The sequence below is a fragment of the Electrona antarctica genome, assembly GCF_951216825.1.
Source record: "Electrona antarctica genome assembly, chromosome: 15".
Classification (NCBI taxonomy): domain Eukaryota; kingdom Metazoa; phylum Chordata; class Actinopteri; order Myctophiformes; family Myctophidae; genus Electrona; species Electrona antarctica.
In genome coordinates, this window is record NC_136796.1 from 2,821,126 (window position 1) to 2,841,539 (window position 20,414).

Here is a 20,414-nt window from a genome sequence, read left to right on the forward strand (position 1 = left end):
TAGACTTCATGTCATTCACTCTCTCTGCTCTCCTACTGCTGTGAACATGTTGTTGACTAGACTTCATGTAATTCACTCTCTCTGCTCTCCTACTGCTGTGAACATGTTGTTGACTAGACTTCATGTAATTCACTCTCTCTGCTCTCCTACTGCTGTGAACATGTTGTTGACTAGACTTCATGTCATTCACTCTCTCTGCTCTCCTACTGCTGTGAACATGTTGACTAGAAATATGTCATTCACTCTCTCTGCTCTACTGCTGTGAACATGTTGACTAGACTTCATGTCATTCACTCTCTCTGCTCTCCTACTGCTGTGAACAACATGTTGACTAGACTTCATGTCATTCACTCTCTCTGCTCTCCTACTGCTGTGAACATGTTGACTAGACTTCATGTCATTCACTCTCTCTGCTCTCCTACTGCTGTGAACATGTTGACTAGACTTCATGTCATTCACTCTCTCTGCTCTCCTACTGCTGTGAACATGTTGGTTGACTAGACTTCATGTCATTCACTCTCTCTGCTCTCCTACTGCTGTGAACATGTTGACTAGACTTCATGTCATTCACTCTCTCTGCTCTCCTACTGCTGTGAACATGTTGACTAGACTTCATGTCATTCACTCTCTCTGCTCTCCTGCTGCTGTGAACATGTTGACTAGACTTCATGTCATTCACTCTCTCTGCTCTACTGCTGTGAACATGTTGACTAGACTTCATGTCATTCACTCTCTCTGCTCTCCTACTGCTGTGAACATGTTGGTTGACTAGACTTCATGTCACTGACTCTCATCTTGGACTTTGTCAATCACTCTGGATTCACACATCTACTAAATGTGTTAATTAACTAAAATATGTTTATTCATTGATTCATTATTAGATCACTATTTCCTCACCCAAATTCGGCTCAAACAAGGGATTATATTAATTTCGCTCCTATGCCAGTAAAATGTGGAACGCCCTACCAACAGACATGTTGTGTATGGTGTAATGTGAATCCCTTCAAAACCGCTCTCAAAGAGCACTCTGCCCACCCCTTTCTCCCCATATACTGTACATATCTTTTCCTTTGTTACTTTATGATTTCCTGTTTTTATTTTTGAGTGGTGCAAACCACTCCAACAACTGGCTTTGTACCCATGTACCCGTGTTTGTTCGTACCAAAAAAACGAGCATGGTTGCTATGGTTAGCAACCATAGCAACTCATGCGGAGAGTACTTATGACACAGATGCTTTCCTGGTTCTAATGTACAGTAACTATAACAATAAATGTGTAGTTGCACCACTCAGTTCACACAGGTGTGATTTTTTTTAATAGAAGTGTATATTTGTACGTCTCTAAATGTTCTGATGAATTGAAAATGGTGGGCCCTGTTGTAAATAAGTGTAATGCTTTATCATGGATTGTCCACAAAGTTTGTTTTTGACTGAGCTTTCGTTTGAAATGTACCCATTCTGCATACTGTGAAATAAAAACGTCAATCAATCAATATAATGCACAGAAACAACATATTGTAATGTCATCATGGGAGCTATAGATCGGGCTAGTGTGAGGCAGTGCAGAACCAGTAGGCTGAATCCAGGGTTACACATGAAATGAGGTTTGACTTTCCCACAGATAATGAACTCAGGTGTATTTAGGTTTAGGGCAACATGAGGCAACATAAAACGTCCAAAAGGGAGAATAATGTCTTACTTGTTGCCGTTCAGTCCTTGGGGTCCAGCCCTGTACTGTTTACATGTCTGCCAATACAGTATTCAATCAATCAATTTGTTTGCTCTGCCATGTTGCTCTCCCAGCTCTGCCTCAAACACCTACACCTGACTGTGTGCTGCGCTGCAGGGCCCTCTGGGAGTTGGAGTTCTCTCCCAGATACAAAGTATGTCAATACTCCTACAATATAGGCTACACATTACACAACACAACGACGAGATCTGATCTCATGCTAAGTGTGCGTGCATGTGTGTGTGCGTGCGTGCGTGCGTGCGTGCGTGCGTGCATACACTGGAAAAACTTGTTTCCGCTCTCTTATCTCTTACACTCCCTACTCCTGTATGAGTGTTAAAACATAGTTGACCATTTTGACTCAACAACACAGAGAGGTGAACACTCTGGACTCCATTTTGCCACGTTGGATTAAAGTCTAAAGATTAATATCGGGTAAGTGTTTTTAATCACTTTGCATTCAGCACACACACACACACACACACACACACACACACACACACACACACACACACACACACACTCTTTACAATTTAGGCATTTAGCAGACACTTAATCCAGAGTGATTTACAGTAAGCAAGAACAAAACATGGGAATCAAATACATAGTGGTCATGAATCAAATCATAGTTCCATAGTTTTGGAGCCAGAAGGGAGAATAGTTTGGGAGTGGGACACACTTTGGGACACACATTGCTTCTGGGGGTCCCTGGAACAAAGTATTTGGAGATGGGGGTCCGTGGCCAAATTCAGATAATTTTGGTGGTCCTTGTCATGAAAAAGTTTGAGAACCACTCATGTAATCTATACTTATGGCAGATGCGTCAGGAGAATAGCATTGTTTTTGAGTGGTGTAAACCACTCCTACGACTGGCTTTGTTAGTTTACATGTCTGTCTGTCTGTCTGTCTGTCTGTCTGTCTGTCTGTCTGTCTGTCTATTCGTACCAAAAATGAGCATGGTTGCTATACGGTCACCCAGTGACATTACGTCAGACCACAGCTGATCAGGCTATATAAGACCTTACACCACTCAGTTCACACAGGTGTGATTTTTTTACTAGACGGCTGGACGTTTTCTGTCCTGTACTATAGGATCAAGACTATGATAGATGTATTTTATCGGGTCTAACTTTAACTTTCGAATCTAGATACAAATGTCAAAATCGAAAAAAATATTTGACCAGATTTGAGCACGATATTTGAGTTCTTTATCCGGAGGAATGGTTGTAATTCCGGGATGCTAAGCTTATGCTGCCGTCTGTCTCAGACCTATATTCACCATAGTTGTCTTTGTGTGGGACAGTCCCTCATTTCCAAGACTTTTCAGGCGCCCCACAAATTGGGACCATGTCCCACATTGGGACTGGCAGGCATCAGTGTTCAAATACCCTAATAGTTGGCTTTCTCTTGTAAAGCTCTCATTGTCTCTTTTCCTGCAAGATGTGTTATTAATTAAAGGTATATTCAGTGATTTCACTTCATTCAAATACCACTTTTTTTTCCTTTTTTTTTTTGGATAATCCTCCCTACTATAGAGTGTGCTGACCATATAAGGAGTTTCTCCCTGTCCCCAATGAGCCCCTGGGGTCAAAAAACCCTAGTTTCAGTTTTGGTGGCGGGTGGCAAAGCCTTCATCCAATCAGGATGAGAGGGGCCTTCCTCCAATCATGATCGAGCCTTGGTGCACATGCTGTTGGCCTGTTGCACTTCCCCCCTATGTAGAGCGTGCATGTGCACATTTTGTTACCGGGGAGGACTGGGTGGTTTTCCAAATCACCCAAATCACTGAATGCTCCTTTAAGCCTGTTAAAATAACATGATAAATATCCCCTTGGGGCCTAGGCTACAATGCCAAGTCGGCCTGTATCACCCATGGCCAAAATGTGAGACGCCAGAGGGGTTTAATAACAAAATGATAGGCAATATTAGGCCTATGGTGGAATATGACATCAAGGCATTTCACCCATTTAGGCCCGACCTCAAAATTTTAAAAATTCTTCTAAATCCTCCAGTTTTCTGAAATAAATATTTTCATGATTTTTCAAAAATAGCAGACCTACAAGCACGTAGCGTGCCACTCGGTGGCGCGCTATGAGCTGCTATTTTTCAATAGCTAAATTATAACATGTTTAGAACACCAAAAGGGGTTCCCGCCCAAAATGGGTTAAGTAATAAGGTGCTAAACCCGTCCCGTCGTAAGGACGGATTAACCCCCATGAGGGCCCCTGGGCCGGTAATGTTTTTGTGGGCCCCCACAGCGCGCGTGCGCGTAAACTTTCATCTTTCTATCATCTTTTTGACCTAAATTTAACAAAAACAATGGCCATGCAATTTCAGTGCCTCAAACCCAGTACTGCGTGGTCCAGTTTCCTTGAAGTGCCCCTGAGAGCCAAGGGCCCCTGGCCCAATGGCTGATTTGGCCCTGTCCCCCCCTGTCCCCCCTGTCCCCCCCTGTCCCCCCTCAAATGAACAGTTTCTTCAGTACTGTAGTACCACCTGGTATGGATGTTTGTGTTCAATGTGACTACATTGAACTTGGATACCGGTTGTAACATAACACCACACCTGCTCTGTCTGTTCCTGCATTCTCTCTCTGTGTGTGTGTGTGTGTGTGTGTGTGTGTGTGTGTGTGTGTGTGTGTGTGTGTGTGTGTGTGTGTGTGTGTGTGTGATATAAGCAGTGAAGTGACCAATGTCGGCTGTGATTAAGTTCATGTGTTGCCTATATTCTGTACATTTAGGGCTTGTTTGGACTCAAAGCACATGATGTTTCGAGTGCGTGGGATATCAGAAGCAACTGAAAATATTTGTGCCCTTGATAATGTATTTTATAAATGTGGACTCAAATAAAGAAATTGAAGTGTGTGTGTGTGTGTGTGTGTGTGTGTGTGTGTGTATTGTGATATAAGCATTGTTATGTCTGTTGTGGACCCGAGGAAGAGCAGCTGCTACTTTGGTGGCAGCTAATGGGGATCCGAATGAATCACGTGGCAAAGTGAGTTTAATGGCGTCTACTGTAATCAGATAGGACTTTTCTGTTTGGACGTATGGGCTGTCAAGGCCAGAAAGGAGTATTTTGCCACTCAGTAGGCGACTAGGCGTTCCCGCATCACTTCAAGGTATGACGATGATGTCACGCATTCCCTCTAGAAAGAACCTGTTGAGTAACTGTGAGTCGCTGTGAATGACAGAATCAGATTAATTCCAGGAACGTGTTATCTCTCTGAAGAAGATCCCAGTGATCGAAACGTTGAATCAATAAACCAGTGGAGCTGTGTTTTTCATACCAGTGTTGCGGACTCTATTTTTTCCTCTTATCAGGCCAGATAGACCTTTATGTCTGCAAGCTGCTGGGTGGAAGTTATACTGTATGTGACGTACAGTAGTTTGTACGAACAGTTTGCACAGTAGGGCTTGAGGCTGTGTGTGTGTGTGTGTGTGTGTGTGTGTGTGTGTGTGTGTGTGTGTGTGTGTGTGTGTGTGTGTGTGTGTGTGCACACGTGCACATATGGCAAACATTGACTATTGTTGTCTATTTTGACTGTAATCTTGACAGGTTTCATCCAAAGATGAGTCAGCGTGAGGCGAGAGAGGAGGAGGGAGCTGACAAACATCACATCCACAGCCCAGTCTCTCCATCTGTGTCTATGAAGAGTCATGAACCTCCTGACGTCACTAATGAACCTGGACCTCCACACACACAGTATGTGAATCATCCTATACAATATATACAACACTATAACACAACATCATGAATTACAAAAACAAGACATAGCATCTAATAATGTTGTTATCAACCCTATTCAATGTTTATCTATATATTGTAAGTTACTATGTGTGCAGTTTTTGTGAATGAATTTGTACAAATCAGTGTGACGTTCAGTAGAGAAGCTGACTCTGTGCATTTACAGTGTGCATTTACAGTATGTGTACAGTATGCAACAATATGTTTAAACTATCACCCGTTATTGTGTACTGAATATGTCTTGAGAAGAAACTAAAACATGTTACCCTTAGACATAAATGTGGATGTAACAAATAAAATAAAATCTTTAAAACAATTAACTTTTTAATTCACACTAACATTGCTATGATTCCAGAAGTGTTCACCACAGACCAGAGTCTCCAACACCCAGCTGTGTGTCTATGAAGAGTGACGGCTCTAAATGTGAACCTCCTAGCTTCAGTAATGAACCTGGACCTCCACACACACAGTATGTCAATCCTCCCGTACATTATACACAACAATATAAAGCATAACGGACAGCATAGCGATGCAGATGAATGTCTGTGAGCCTTAACACAATCAGTGCCGGAAGTCCTTCAAAATAGGAGCTCTGGGGTGCCGGAACAACATGGCCGCTTTTACTCGGAAAGCCATGACCCGGAAACAATCTACTAAAAAAAGTTCACTTTACATAGCTAGCTTACATTGCGACCGTTTTAGTTTATACGATATATGATCCAAAAAGCGTTCATATTTTGCGGGAGAGACGGATGAGGAGCAGAAATGAAGCGCCAGTATATCGATCCGTTCAACACCACGGAAAGCGCCCTGGATTAGGAGAGACATTCTTTCCGCCGCGCTAACGGCTAACTCAATGATAAGCTAACATGGGGACAGAGCGGAGCATACAGTAGCCGAGAGGTGAACTGACAAAAAAATAAAAAGGGAAAAATTCAGAATATTCTTATCTCACCCCGTATACTTGAGGATGCGCTAGGACGTCCTCACACGTCTTTAGGACGCGTCGATTGGGACCCCTAGGACGTGCTGACACGTCGGATGGACGGAAACGGTTAAGAGTGGATATTTAAACCGCTACCACTAGAGGCTAATGACATTCGCTCTGGATCTAGGCTGGGGAGCAGAACTGATGAGGTCTGGCCATATATGGAGCGTGTCTTGAGTGTACAGGGTTTGATGAGGTCAGATCAACATATGGAATGTCTGAACAGGTCAGCTCCATATATGGAGATCTAAGGGTGGCAACGGGGGAAGTGTGTGAGGGCCCATAGGTAGGGCTGGACCTAAATTCTCGGGCCTGTTGAATAGACAGGTATCAGTCTACTGTATATCCGTCAAAAGGGAGACATCGAAGAGGAAGGACAGGTGGGGGAGAATCAACATATGGAATGTCAGAACAGGTCAGCTCCACATACTGTATGGAGACCCAAGGGTTTGAGGTTAGATGTAGAGTTGCTGGTCGGCTCCATATATGCAGATCTAGGTGATGATCCAGCCTTCTCCATGTATGGCTATCCAGGTTTTGATGAGGCCAGTGTCGTGATCTTCATATATGGAGCGTCAACCATATATGGTGGTGTGATGTGTCACAAGGAATAACGGGCTGATGGCCATATATGGTGGCGTGACAGACGGACGGACAGACAGGTTTTCATAGTAATCTGTGACGTACTGATCTACAGGCTCACAACACATCTCTGTTGAGCCTGGAGATCTGCTAATTTCGGTACGCAATGTCAAATGACTGAAATCAGTTGTGGCGACTGAGAACTTACACATATTGAACCAATTGAATTCACACGATGATAATAATAGAACCATTTATGTTATTCCAGAAGTGTTCACTACAGACCAGAGTCTCCAACACCCAGCTGTGTGTCAATGAAGAGTGACGGCTCTAAATGTGAACCTCCTAGCTTCAGTAATGAACCTGGACCTCCACACACACAGTATGTCAATCATCCTATACAATATATACAACACTATAACACAACCTCATGATCTCATGTATGTTACATGAATTACAAAACAAGACATAGCATCTAATAATGTTGTTATCAACCCTATTAAATGTTTATCTATATATTGTAAGTTACTGTGTGCAGTTTTTGTGAATGAATTTGTACAAATCAGTGTGATGTTCAGTAGAGAAGCTGACTGTGCATTTACAGTGTGCATTTACAGTATAGTATGCAACAATATGTTTAAACTATCGCCCGTTATTGTGTACTGTATGTCTTGAGAAGAAACTGTTAACTAATGTTACCCTTAGACATAAATGTGGACGTAATAAATAAAATAAAATAAAATCTTTAAAACAATTAACTTTTTCATTCACACTAACATTGCTATGATTCCAGAAGTGTTCACCACAGACCAGAGTCTCCAACACCCAGCTGTGTGTCTATGAAGAGTGACGGCTCTAAATGTGAACCTCCTAGCTTCAGTAATGAACCTGGACCTCCACACACACAGTATGTCAATCCTCCCGTACAATATACACAACAATATAAAGCATAACGGACAGCATAGCGATGCAGAATGTCTGTGAGCAAACTGTGAGCCTTAACACAATCAGTGCCGGAAGTCCTTCAAAATAGGAGCTCTGGGGTGCCGGAACAACATGGCCGCTTTTACTCGGAAAGCCATGAACCGGAAACAATCCACTAAAAAAAGTTAACTTTACATAGCTGGCTTACATTGCGACCGTTTTAGTTTATACGATCCAAAAAGCGTAGAAATGAAGCGCCAGTATATTGATCCGTTCAACACCACGGAAAGCGCCCTGGATTAGGAGAGACGAGTCATTCTTTCCGCCGCGCTAACGGCTAACTCAATGATAAGCTAACATGGGGACAGAGCGGAGCATACGGTAGCCGAGAGGTGAACTGACAAATAAAAAAAAGAGAAAAATTCAGAATATTCTTATCTCGCCCTGTATCATTGAGGATGCGCTAGGACATCTTCACACGTCTTTAGGACGCGTCGATTGGGACCCCTAGGACGTGCTGACACGTCGGATGGACGGAAACGGTTAAGAGTGGATATTTAAACCGCTACCACTAGAGGCTAATGACATTCGCTCTGGATCTAGGCTGGGGAGCAGAACTGATGAGGTCTGGCCATATATGGAGCGTGTCTTTGAGTGTACAGGGTTTGATGAGGTCAGATCAACATATGGAATGTCGGAACAGTGTGTGAGGGCCCATAGGTAGGGCTGGACCTAAATTTTCGGGCCTGTTGAATAGACAGGTATCAGTCTACTGTATATCCGTCAACAGGGAGACATCGAAGAGGAAGGACAGGTGGGGGAGAATCAACATATGGAATGTCAGAACAGGTCAGCTCCACATACTGTATGGAGACCCAAGGGTTTGAGGTTAGATGTAGAGTTGCTGGTCAGCTCCATATATGCAGATCTAGGTGATGATCCAGCCTTCTCCATGTATGGCTATCCAGGTTTTGATGAGGCCAGTGTCGTGATCTTCATATATGGAGCGTCAACCATATATGGTCATTATGGTGGTGTGATGTGTCACAAGGAATAACGGGCTGATGGCCATATATGGTGGCGTGACAGACGGACAGACGGACGGACAGACAGGTTTTCATAGTAATCTGTGACCTACTGATCTACAGGCTCACAACACATCTCTGTTGAGCCTGGAGATCTGCTAATTTCGGTGCGCAATGTCAAATGACTGAAATCAGTTGTGGCGACTGAGAACTTACACATATTGAACAAATTGAATTCACACGATGATAATAATAGAACCATTTATGTTATTCCAGAAGTGTTCACTACAGACCAGAGTCTCCAACACCCAGCTGTGTGTCTATGAAGAGTGACGGCTCTAAATGTGAACCTCCTAGCTTCAGTAATGAACCTGGACCTCCACACACACAGTATGTCAATCCTCCTGTACAATATATACAACACTATAACACAACCCCATGATCTCATGTTACATGAATTACAAAACAAGACATAGCATCTAATAATGTTGTTATCAACCCTATTAAATGTTTATCTATATATTGTAAGTTACTATGTGTGCAGTTTTTGTGAATGAATTTGTACAAATCAGTGTGACGTTCAGTAGAGAAGCTGACTGTGCATTTACAGTATGTGTACAGTATGCAACAACATGTTTAAACTATCACCCGTTATTGTGTACTGAATATGTCTTGAGAAGAAACTAAAACATGTTACCCTTAGACATAAATGTGGATGTAACAAATAAAATAAAATCTTTAAAACCATTAACTTTTTTCATTCACACTAACATTTCTATGATTCCAGAAGTGTTCACCACAGACCAGAGTCTCCAACACCCAGCTGTGTGTCTATGAAGAGTGACGGCTCTAAATGTGAACCTCCTAGCTTCAGTAATGAACCTGGTCCTCCACACACACAGTATGTCAATCCTCCCGTACAATATACACAACAATATAAAGCATAACGGACAGCATAGCGATGCAGAATGTCTGTGAGCAAACTGTGAGCCTTAACACAATCAGTGCCGGAAGTCCTTCCAAATAGGAGCTCTGGGGTGCCGGAACAACATGGCCGCTTTTACTCGGAAAGCCATGACCCGGAAACAATCTACTAAAAAAAGTTAACTTTACATAGCTGGCTTACATTGCGATCGTTTTAGTTTATACGATATATGATCCAAAAAGCGTTCATATTTTGCGGGAGAGACGGATGAGGAGCAGAAATTAAGCACCAGTATATCGATCCGTTCAACACCACGGAAAGCGCCCTGGATTAGGAGAGACGAGTCATTCTTTCCGCCGCGCTAACGGCTAACTCAATGATAAGCTAACATGGGGACAGAGCGGAGCATACAGTAGCCGAGAGGTGAACTGACAAAAAAATAAAAAGGGAAAAATTCAGAATATTCTTATCTCACCCCGTATACTTGAGGATGCGCTAGGACGTCCTCACACGTCTTTAGGACGCGTCGATTGGGACCCCTAGGACGTGCTGACACGTCGGATGGACGGAAACGGTTAAGAGTGGATATTTAAACCGCTACCACTAGAGGCTAATGACATTCGCTCTGGATCTAGGCTGGGGAGCAGAACTGATGAGGTCTGGCCATATATGGAGCGTGTCTTGAGTGTACAGGGTTTGATGAGGTCAGATCAACATATGGAATGTCTGAACAGGTCAGCTCCATATATGGAGATCTAAGGGTGGCAGCGGGGGAAGTGTGTGAGGGCCCATAGGTAGGGCTGGACCTAAATTCTCGGGCCTGTTGAATAGACAGGTATCAGTCTACTGTATATCCGTCAAAAGGGAGACATCGAAGAGGAAGGACAGGTGGGGGAGAATCAACATATGGAACGTCAGAACAGGTCAGCTCCACATACTGTATGGAGACCCAAGGGTTTGAGGTCAGATGTAGAGTTGCTGGTCGGCTCCATATATGCAGATCTGGGTGATGATCCAGCCTTCTCCATGTATGGCTATCCAGGTTTTGATGAGGCCAGTGTCGTGATCTTCATATATGGAGCGTCAACCATATATGGTGGTGTGATGTGTCACAAGGAATAACGGGCTGATGGCCATATATGGTGGCGTGACAGACGGACGGACGGACAGACAGGTTTTCATAGTAATCTGTGACGTACTGATCTACAGGCTCACAACACATCTCTGTTGAGCCTGGAGATCTGCTAATTTCGGTGCGCAATGTCAAATGACTGAAATCAGTTGTGGCGACTGAGAACTTACAAATATTGAACAAATTGAATTCACACAATGATAATAATAGAACTATTTATGTTATTCCAGAAGTGTTCCCCACAGACCAGAGTCTCCAACACCCAGCTGTGTGTCTATGAAGAGTGACGGCTCTAAATGTGAACCTCCTAAATTCAGTAATGAACCTGGACCTCCACACACACAGTATGTCAATCCTCCTACAATATACACAACACCACAGTACTGTACACAACTAGGGATGGGTATATCAGATAGTTTTGCTGATGTGAGTTAAAAAAAACACATATCCAACCCAAAATGGAATAAAAATAAATAAATAAATCATGGATTTTGGGATCCACGTGGAAACCCAGTGGATCTCAGACTTCAGGTGATAAGAGAAATGCTTCTTAATCTTCAGGTCATGAATGCATTTTTTGACGCAAAAATAAATCTAAAATGCAATAGCATGTACATTTCATCTACAGATGTGCTCATTCTATGACGGAATTAAAACCATAAATAAAATATCATTTGATTTTAAATTTTCAAAAAATGCCCCGCTAATTAGTGGACAATACTGTATTAAAATGAAAATGCAATTTTGAAAATTAAAATTAAATAAGATATAACATATAATGCAATAACATTTACATTTCATCTCCAGGTGTGCTCATTCTGAAAAAAACTAATCACATTTTAATTTGAGAAAACATTGTCACAGCACATGCACGTTGACAAATATGAAAACATAATTATTATGATTGGTTTACTACACACTTTCTGAATAGCATTACAATGTGAATTTCATGAATGACAACTACAGAATGTGATAACAATGGTAGCCTATGACTGGTAGAACATGGGTGCAATTTGTGAAAAGCACACATTCCTTTCTTTTTCAATGTGTGATAAAAACCTTATCAACAAAGATTTTTGGGCAGAATTTCTTTCAACAAAAGTGCTCTCAAACTCTTGCTATAGAGCCCTCATTCATGCAATGCCCCTTTGACTATGCTTGCACCTCTTAATTGGTTCTCCAACATCTCAATGTCACTAAAAACTAAACTTAAGACCTCCCTAAACAACAAATATATTGACTTCTTCATTCACATGATAATTATAGACACATTTCTATGATTCCAGAAGCCTGTACCACAGACCAGAGTCTCCAACACCCAGCTGTGTGTCTATGAAGAGTGACGGCTCTAAATGTGAACCTCCTAGCTTCAGTAATGAACCTGGTCCTCCACACACACAGTATGTCAATCCTCCTGTACAATATAAAGCATAACGGACAGTATAGCGATCCAGATGAATAATTAATTGTCGTGACGGCCTCAAATGTCTGTGATCAAACTGGGAGCCTACATCATGGTACAGAGGACAGTAAGCTTGTAGATCTTACATCATGGTACTGTGGACAGTAAGCTTGTAGATCTTACATCATGGTACAGAGGACAGTAAGCTTGTAGATCTTACATCATGGTACTGTGGACAGTAAGCTTGTAGATCTTACATCATGGTACTGTGGACAGTAAGCTTGTAGATCTTACATCATGGTACAGTGGACAGTAAGCTTGTAGATCTTACATCATGGTACAGAGGACAGTAAGCTTGTAGATCTTACATCATGCTACAGTGGACAGTAAGCTTGTAGATCTTACATCATGGTACAGGGGACAGTAAGCTTGTAGATCTATACATCATGCTACAGTGGACAGTAAGCTTGTAGATCTTACATCATGCTACAGTGGACAGTAAGCTTGTAGATCAGCTATTTTCGGTGAGTGATGTGCTTCCAAATAACTGAAATCAGTTGTGGTGACTGAACACGTTAATCCATGTAGATGTAAAATGGTACTTTACAACAACAAATATTGAACCAAGTGAATTTACATGATAATTCTAGAAACATTTCTATGATTCCAGAAGTCTGTACCACAGAGCAGAGTCTCCAACACCCAGCCTTCTGTCTGTGAAGAGTGACAAGTCTAAGGGAAAACCTCCTAACTTCAGTAATGAACCTGGACCTCCAGACAAGTATGTGAATCCTCCTGTACAATACAATTACAATTACAATTTAAGCATTTAGCAGACGCTCTTAATCCAGAGCGATTTACATTAAGCAATAACAAAAACAAAAAGCATGGCAATACATCAAAAGTAGTTATCATGAAACATGCGTAAGCTAAGAACGTAACAGTGGAGTATCTATGTAAACTATACATACTATACTATATTATATATTATACATGTGTACTATAAAGTGATATGACTACATAAAAATGCAATTCTAGTGCTGTCTACGTAACATGCTATAAGTCTGTTTAAAATACTATCTAAGTCTACATAACGTGCTATATTTAAAATACTATCTAAGTCTACATAAAGTGCTATCTAAGGGGCTAGTGCTACGGGCCATGGTGGAGTCTGAACAGGTGGGCTTTCAGACTACGGCGGAAGATTGGGAGTGAGGCTGCAGTTCTGATTGTGATGGGGAGTGCATTCCATAGTTTTGGAGCCAGAAGGGAGAAGAGTTTGGGACGTGTGGAGCGCTGTCCCGGCGTTTTTAGTGAAGGTACTTCCAGCTTCCCTGCGTTGGCTGATCTGAGTCCGCGGAAGGGTTTGTAGGGTACGATCATACTTTAGATATGATATGGGGGAGCCATACCTTTGGTTGCTTTGAATGCCAGCATCAGAGTTTTGTATTCTGTGCGGGCAGCGACCGGGAGCCAATGGAGGGAGCGGAGCAGGGGGGAGACGTGTGACAATTTTGGCTGGTTGAAGACCAAGCGAGCGGCGGCATTTTGGATCAGTTGGAGGGGCTTAAGTGCACATGCCGGTAGGCCAGTAAGGAGGGAGTTACAATAGTCAAGTTTTGATAAGACTGTTGTCTGGATTAGGAGCTGGGCTGACTCCTGGGTGAGGAACGGTCTAATTCGTCTTATGTTATAGAGTGTATACCTACAGGATCGAGTGACAGCTGTGATGTGTGTTTTGAACGAGAGCTGACTGTCCAGGACAACACCAAGGTTCCTGGCTGTCGGGACAGACTTTACCAGGGCGTTGTCTACGGAGATAGTTAGCTCCCGCATAGGGCAGGACTTAGCTGGGAAGAACAGAAAAAACAATAAACACAACACTATGATACGACCTCATAATATCATGCTAAGTACATGCTAATTACTAAAGCAACAGACAACATTTCATAAAGGTGTATCCTCCCTGTCCAATCTTAACTATAGATTATAAGTTACACAATGTGGAGTTCAGAGGTGAAGCTGCACTATACAGACTGACTGCTTGTGTACATGATGTCTATGTAACACACTATGTTAAATATATCTATTATTTAATTGTATGTTGTGAGGGTGAAGGACATCCTCTTAACTTCAGTAATGAACCTGGACCTCAGTATGTGAATCTCCCTATACAATATTTACACTATACAATATTTATACTATAACACTATACAATAATACACACTAAACACTACAATACACAACACTGTGTGTGTGTGTGTGTGTGTGTGTGTGTGTGTGTGTGTGTGTGTGTGTGTGTGTGTGTGTGTGTGTGTGTAAACTATGGAATATGAACCTGTTATTGTACTGTAACTTTGAAGAGCTTTATATAATGGTCAATAATAATATAATGGGACATGAATGAGTGACTGGTCTATGGGAGAACCTATTAACTTCAGTAATGAACCTGGACCTCCAGATACACAGTATGTCAATCCTCCTGTACAATATAAAGCATAACGGACACTCGGACAGTAACAATCCTCCTGTACAATATAAAGCATAACGGACACTCGGACAGTAACAATCCTCCTGTACAATATAAAGCATAACGGACACTCGGACAGTAACAATCCAGATTAATGAAACATTGTTGTGACTGCATCGACTGTCTGACAGCAACCAGTTGTGGTGACTGAGAACTGTAATCCATGTAGATGATAATTATGAAAACATTTATGTTATTCCAGAGGTCTGTACCACAGAGCAGAGTCTCCAACACCCAGCTACATGTCTATGAAGAGTGACACGTCTATGGGAGAACCTATTAACTTCAGTAATGAACCTGGACCTCCAGATACACAGTATGTCAATCCTCCTGTACAATATACTGTACACAACACTATGACACAACTACGGACCTCAACACACACTGTATGTCAATCATCCTATGCTTAAGATTGGATCTTTAAACCGCTCACACTAGAGGATAATCACGCCCAATATTCACTCTGAATCTAGGCTGGGGTACGGACGTTTTCAGGCCATGTCCCAATCTGCAGTTTGTGAAACATCATGAAAGGAGAGCCCACAGTTCACTAGCTGTTCCTAAACAATTATAACACCATGAAAGGAGAGCCCACAGTTCACTAGTCTAGCACTGTTCCTAACAATTATAACATCATGAAAGGAGAGCCCACAGTTCACTAGCTGTTCCTAACAATTATAACATCATGAAAGAAGAGCCCACAGTTCACTAGCTGTTCCTAAACAATTATAACACCATGAAAGGAGAGCCCACAGTTCACTAGTCTAGCACTGTTTCTTAACAATTATAACATCATGAAAGGAGAGCCCACAGTTCACTAGCTGTTCCTAAACAATTATAACATCATGAAAGGAGAGCCCACAGTTCACTAGCTGTTCCTAAACAATTATAACATCATGAAAGGAGAGCCCACAGTTCACTAGCTGTTCCTAAACAATTATAACATCATGAAAGGAGAGCCCACAGTTCACTACCTGTTCCTAAACAATTAGCACATAATATACAGAAGCATGATGGTTAGACATTATTATTCTAAACCAACACAGACAACCAGTTGAAGAAATCACAGACGGTGGCTTTAACCTTTACTTTTATCGAATATCTAGATAAACAATCATGGTTTTATGGAAGATGCTTCTGAACATGTATTCTATAGTTTGACCACTTCTAAGAAACAGTTTTTTATGTGTCCTGCATCATTAGATGCCCAGCCCGCACAACGCTTACAAGACAATCACTAAATGTACAAACACCAACACACCACAAACACAATACATAAACAGTTATGGATACATTGTTCTCCAACGTAACTGCCACGCCTTCTCTATGAACTTTCCTAAAAACAAAAACATCCAAAACAAATCTGGCTTCTTATCTTGGATTTTAACATAATTAATCCACAAAGACATCATTAACTATAAAGTAGTTTTACGTTGGTTGTAGAAAATAGAAGATTAAAATAATCTGGTAATTTGATAGATAGACTTTGTGTCAATAGATGTTTGAAAGATGATCAAGGATCTTATAATAATATCCCTGCTTTTATGTCATCTTGTTGTGGTAACAGTTTATCCTGCCTGTCACAAACACTCTCATGATCTCCATCTTGTTGACAAAACAGCAGCTAGGATTTGAACTGGTGAAGTCAAGAAGATAATAGAACGCAGCACTGCCAATAGTACAAATGTAGTTGTTTATCAAAGCAAAAACTTTGCACGTGGACGTGTCTTAATCAGTCAAACAAATTGATTAATTTATATCTTAAATAATAATGTATGATTGAAAGATTCATGAATATACCATATAGTTTCATGACATGGAGATTATTATTGTAACACAATTCAGCGTGGACATATCAATGATGTAATATGTCATACTATATTATTATATGTCCGTATTAAAGACTATTATTAATACATTGTCTTCATCTCCACAGGGAGAGGAAGAGGAGTCGTGTTGTGGCAGAGCAGGCGTCCAGGTGTTCAGTGTGTGAGGAGGTTCTGACAGATCCAGTCTCTATCCGCTGTGGACACTGGTTCTGCAGACAGTGCATCACCTCATACTGGGACCAGTCCGCTCCCACAGGACACCGTGGCTGTCCCCAGTGTGGAAAGACATCCAGAACCACACCTGGACTGAAGACACCCAGTCAAACCACACCTGGACAAAGTGGGTACTAGGCATGGGCGATATTGATTTTTTGATATCGGTACCGCGATAATCGGTATTATCGGTTTTATTAATAAAACATTAATATATCACACTGACGGGCTGAATTTCCCCATAGAGTGCTATTTCTTGTTTTGGCCACTGTACTGTACTGTACTGTACTGTACTGTACTGTACTGTACTGTATGCCACTGTACTGTACTGTACTCCGCTGTACTGTACTGTACTCCGCTGTACTGTACTGTACTGTGCTGTATTCCACTGTACTGTACTGTACTGTACTCCGCTGTACTGTACTGTACTGTGCTGTATTCCACTGTACGGTACTGTACTCCACTGTACTGTACTCCACTGTACTGTACTCCGCTGTACTGTACTGTACTGTGCGGTAAAATGACGATATTAGTATTATGACGGTATTCGGTATTATTTATATACTCCGCGATATTACCGGTATTCGGTATTATTTATATACTCCGCGATATTACCGGTATTGATTTAAAATATCGCGGTAAACGGTAATATCGGTATATTGCCCAAGCCTAGTGGGTACATGCTTTTGGTTAGACATACCATTGGTCCGATATCTCAAACCCTCACCCTAACCTCCCACGGGGCAGCAGTAAGAATGTGCACTCATTGGAAATTGCGGAAATCATAATCATGTGTTTTTTTGGTCTGTATCAATTATATCTTAGTGCAAATAATGAAGCTAAACAACTATCACTCAACAACTAGACAAAAACAACTGATCTTGTGTTACTTTTGGCAGTTTTTAGATGTATTTGTATTAAATCTGCGTGCGGGGTGCATTGGACGTGTATACACGTCTGTAGGTCCTTTTTAATGATATAAAACACAAATAACTACATCTATGGCACTCTCCATGGGTTTGATCACAACGGCAATGTTCCGTCATCATTTCTGACTTAACCAATCATCTCGTTTGGAATATAAACGCTTATGGAGAGAGACGCTTCTCTTCCTCGCACTTCTCAGCGCAAGAAAGTAACGGAAGATTATGCCTCCTGGTGTTGGGGGGTAATGGAAGACGTTTCAGAGTAAAATCTGCCCGATCTGCTTGGCACTAAAGCACCATTATTTTTGAAACATTCTGGCGCATTCATGGTGTTGACAAAGTGCATATTTTCTGTAGGGCATTAAATTAGTAATGTGTGCTGTAAACAAATTAACCTGAATATTTTAAACATAAATGTTCTTCTCATTTCAGACGTCAGTCTGCAGGATGATTTGAACGATTATAAGGTCAGTTTGCAGGACAGTCTTGATGAAGTGAAAAACCACATGACGGAAGAGTCTGGAACCTCCCTCACGGAAGAGTCTGGAACCTCCCTCACCAGCACCTACTCAGAGCTCTACATCTCAGCGGGACAGAGTGAAGGGGTTAATAGCCAACATGAGGTGATACAGCTTGAGAGAACTTCCAACATGAAGACCTTCCATGACGAACCAATCAACTGCTGTAAAATCCTTAAGATCCTGTTCCCTGGCAGAACAGTTCTGACCAATGGCATCGCTGGCATCGGAAAAACATTCTCTGCGCGCAAGTTTGCTCTGGACTGGGCAAGAGGTTTGGAGAATCAAGATATAGATCTCCTGGTTCTCTTTTCATTCCGGGAGCTGAACTTGGTCAGAGATGAGCAGTACAGTCTTCTCAACCTGATCCATGAGTTCCACCCAACGTTAAAGAAGGTCACAGCAGAGCAGCTCGCTGCCTGGAAAGTTTGCTTCATCTTCGATGGCCTCGATGAAAGCAGGTCTCCGTTGCACTTCGACAAAAATGAAATCATCTCTGATGTCACAGTGACATCATCGGTGGATGCTCTGTTGACAAACCTCATCAAGGGGAATCTGCTCCCCTCGGCCCTCCTCTGGATAACCACCAGACCTGCAGCAGCCAATCGGATCCCTCCTGCATGTGTTGACATGGTGACAGAAGTGCGGGGGTTCACAGACCCCCAGAAGGAGAAGTACTTCAGGAAGAGATTCAGTGAAGAGAAGCTGGCCGACAGAGTCCTCTCACACTTGAAGACATGGAGGAGCCTCCACATCATGTGTTACATCCCACTCTTCTGTTGGATCATTGCTACCGTTCTGCTGGACATGTTGAGGACACTCACCACGATAGGACAGCTGCCCAAGACCCTGACTGAGATGTGCTGCCACTTCCTGTTGGTTCAGACAAACACGAAGAAGCAGAAGTATGATGAGACTCATGAGGGGGAAAAGAGAAAAAAGAAAAGAAACAAAAAAAAGAAAGATAATCGACAGCAGCTCATGAAGTCTGACAGGGATGTTCTTCTGAATCTGGGCAAGCTGGCGTTTAAACACCTGAAGAAAAGTAGCATCATGTTCTACCAAGAAGACCTGGAAGAGTGTGGTCTTGATGTGAAAGACGCCGCGCTGTACTCAGGAGTGTGCACGCAGATCTTCAAAACAGAGAGTGTGCTGTTCCAGAAAACGGTCTACATCTGAGCATCCAGGAGTTTCTGGCTGCAGTCTACCTGTTCCACTGTTTCACACAGAAGAACATGGCGGTACTGAACACATTCCTGGGAGATAAATACAACAGTAACAGCTCCCTCTCAGACTTCCTGAAAGCTGCTATGGAAAAATCCCTGGAGAGTAAAAATGGCCACCTGGACCTATTAGTCCGCTTCCTTCATGGCCTCTCACTGCAGTCCAACCAGAGTCTGTTAGGAGGTATGCTGGGTCAGACAGAGAACAGCCCAGAGGAGATCCAGAAAGCCATCCAGAACCTGAAGTGGATGTTAACTCGTGATGATGTCTCTCCTGACAGATGTATCAACATCTTCCACTGTCTGATGGAGATGAACGACCACTCATTACATCAGGAGATCCAACAGTTCCTGAAGTCAGAGAACAGAACAGAGAAACTGTCTGAGACCCAGTGTTCAGCTCTGGCCGTCATGCTGCAGATGTCAGAGGAGGTTCTGGAAGAGTTGGACCTGGACAAATACAACACATCAAAGGAGGGGCGAAGGAGACTGGTCCCAGCTGTGAGGAACTGCAGAAAGGCTCGGTTAGTAGTTAACACATTGACTTGACTGCCAATCACGTCATGTTACGTCGCATCGAATCCATCACTTGACTGCCAAGCACGCAGTATTGTGTCCTATGGTCTTTTCAGTGGATTAGTATAGATGGCGCTCTTCATCAACGTACTGTATGAATGATGCTAGGTTGCTAGGCAACAGATAAAACCAGAAATGAACCAGAAGTG

The 20,414-nt window shown here is 42.3% G+C and overlaps 2 protein-coding genes and 1 pseudogene across 3 annotated transcripts in view; all 3 read left to right on the forward strand.

Moving 5' to 3' along the window:
- Nucleotides 1-5,296: 5,296 nt before the first annotated feature.
- On the forward strand, nucleotides 5,297-11,046 carry LOC306938696 (uncharacterized protein; the record flags this gene model as incomplete). The annotated part of the gene is made up of 7 exons (XM_079522962.1): nucleotides 5,297-5,430; nucleotides 5,828-5,941; nucleotides 7,311-7,424; nucleotides 7,836-7,949; nucleotides 9,268-9,381; nucleotides 9,779-9,864; nucleotides 11,033-11,046. 7 exons carry the CDS (start codon nucleotides 5,297-5,299, stop codon nucleotides 11,044-11,046), a joined length of 690 nt encoding a protein of 229 aa, XP_079379088.1.
- A 3,807-nt stretch (nucleotides 11,047-14,853) lies between these two features.
- The window catches only part of LOC306938697 (protein NLRC3-like), a gene marked incomplete at both ends in the record, with an annotated part of 90,062 nt that continues 84,501 nt past the window's right edge, over nucleotides 14,854-20,414 (forward strand). Inside the window, 2 exons of the mRNA XM_079522963.1 lie at nucleotides 14,854-14,918; nucleotides 15,183-15,296. Of these exons, the coding sequence (XP_079379089.1) occupies nucleotides 14,854-14,918; nucleotides 15,183-15,296 (179 nt within the window). The remainder of the gene's footprint in view (nucleotides 14,919-15,182; nucleotides 15,297-20,414) is intronic.
- On the forward strand, nucleotides 16,097-20,317 carry LOC306938622 (protein NLRC3-like; annotated as a pseudogene). Its single transcript has 3 exons — nucleotides 16,097-16,125; nucleotides 16,884-17,149; nucleotides 18,381-20,317. The product of its transcript is annotated as a protein NLRC3-like (transcript).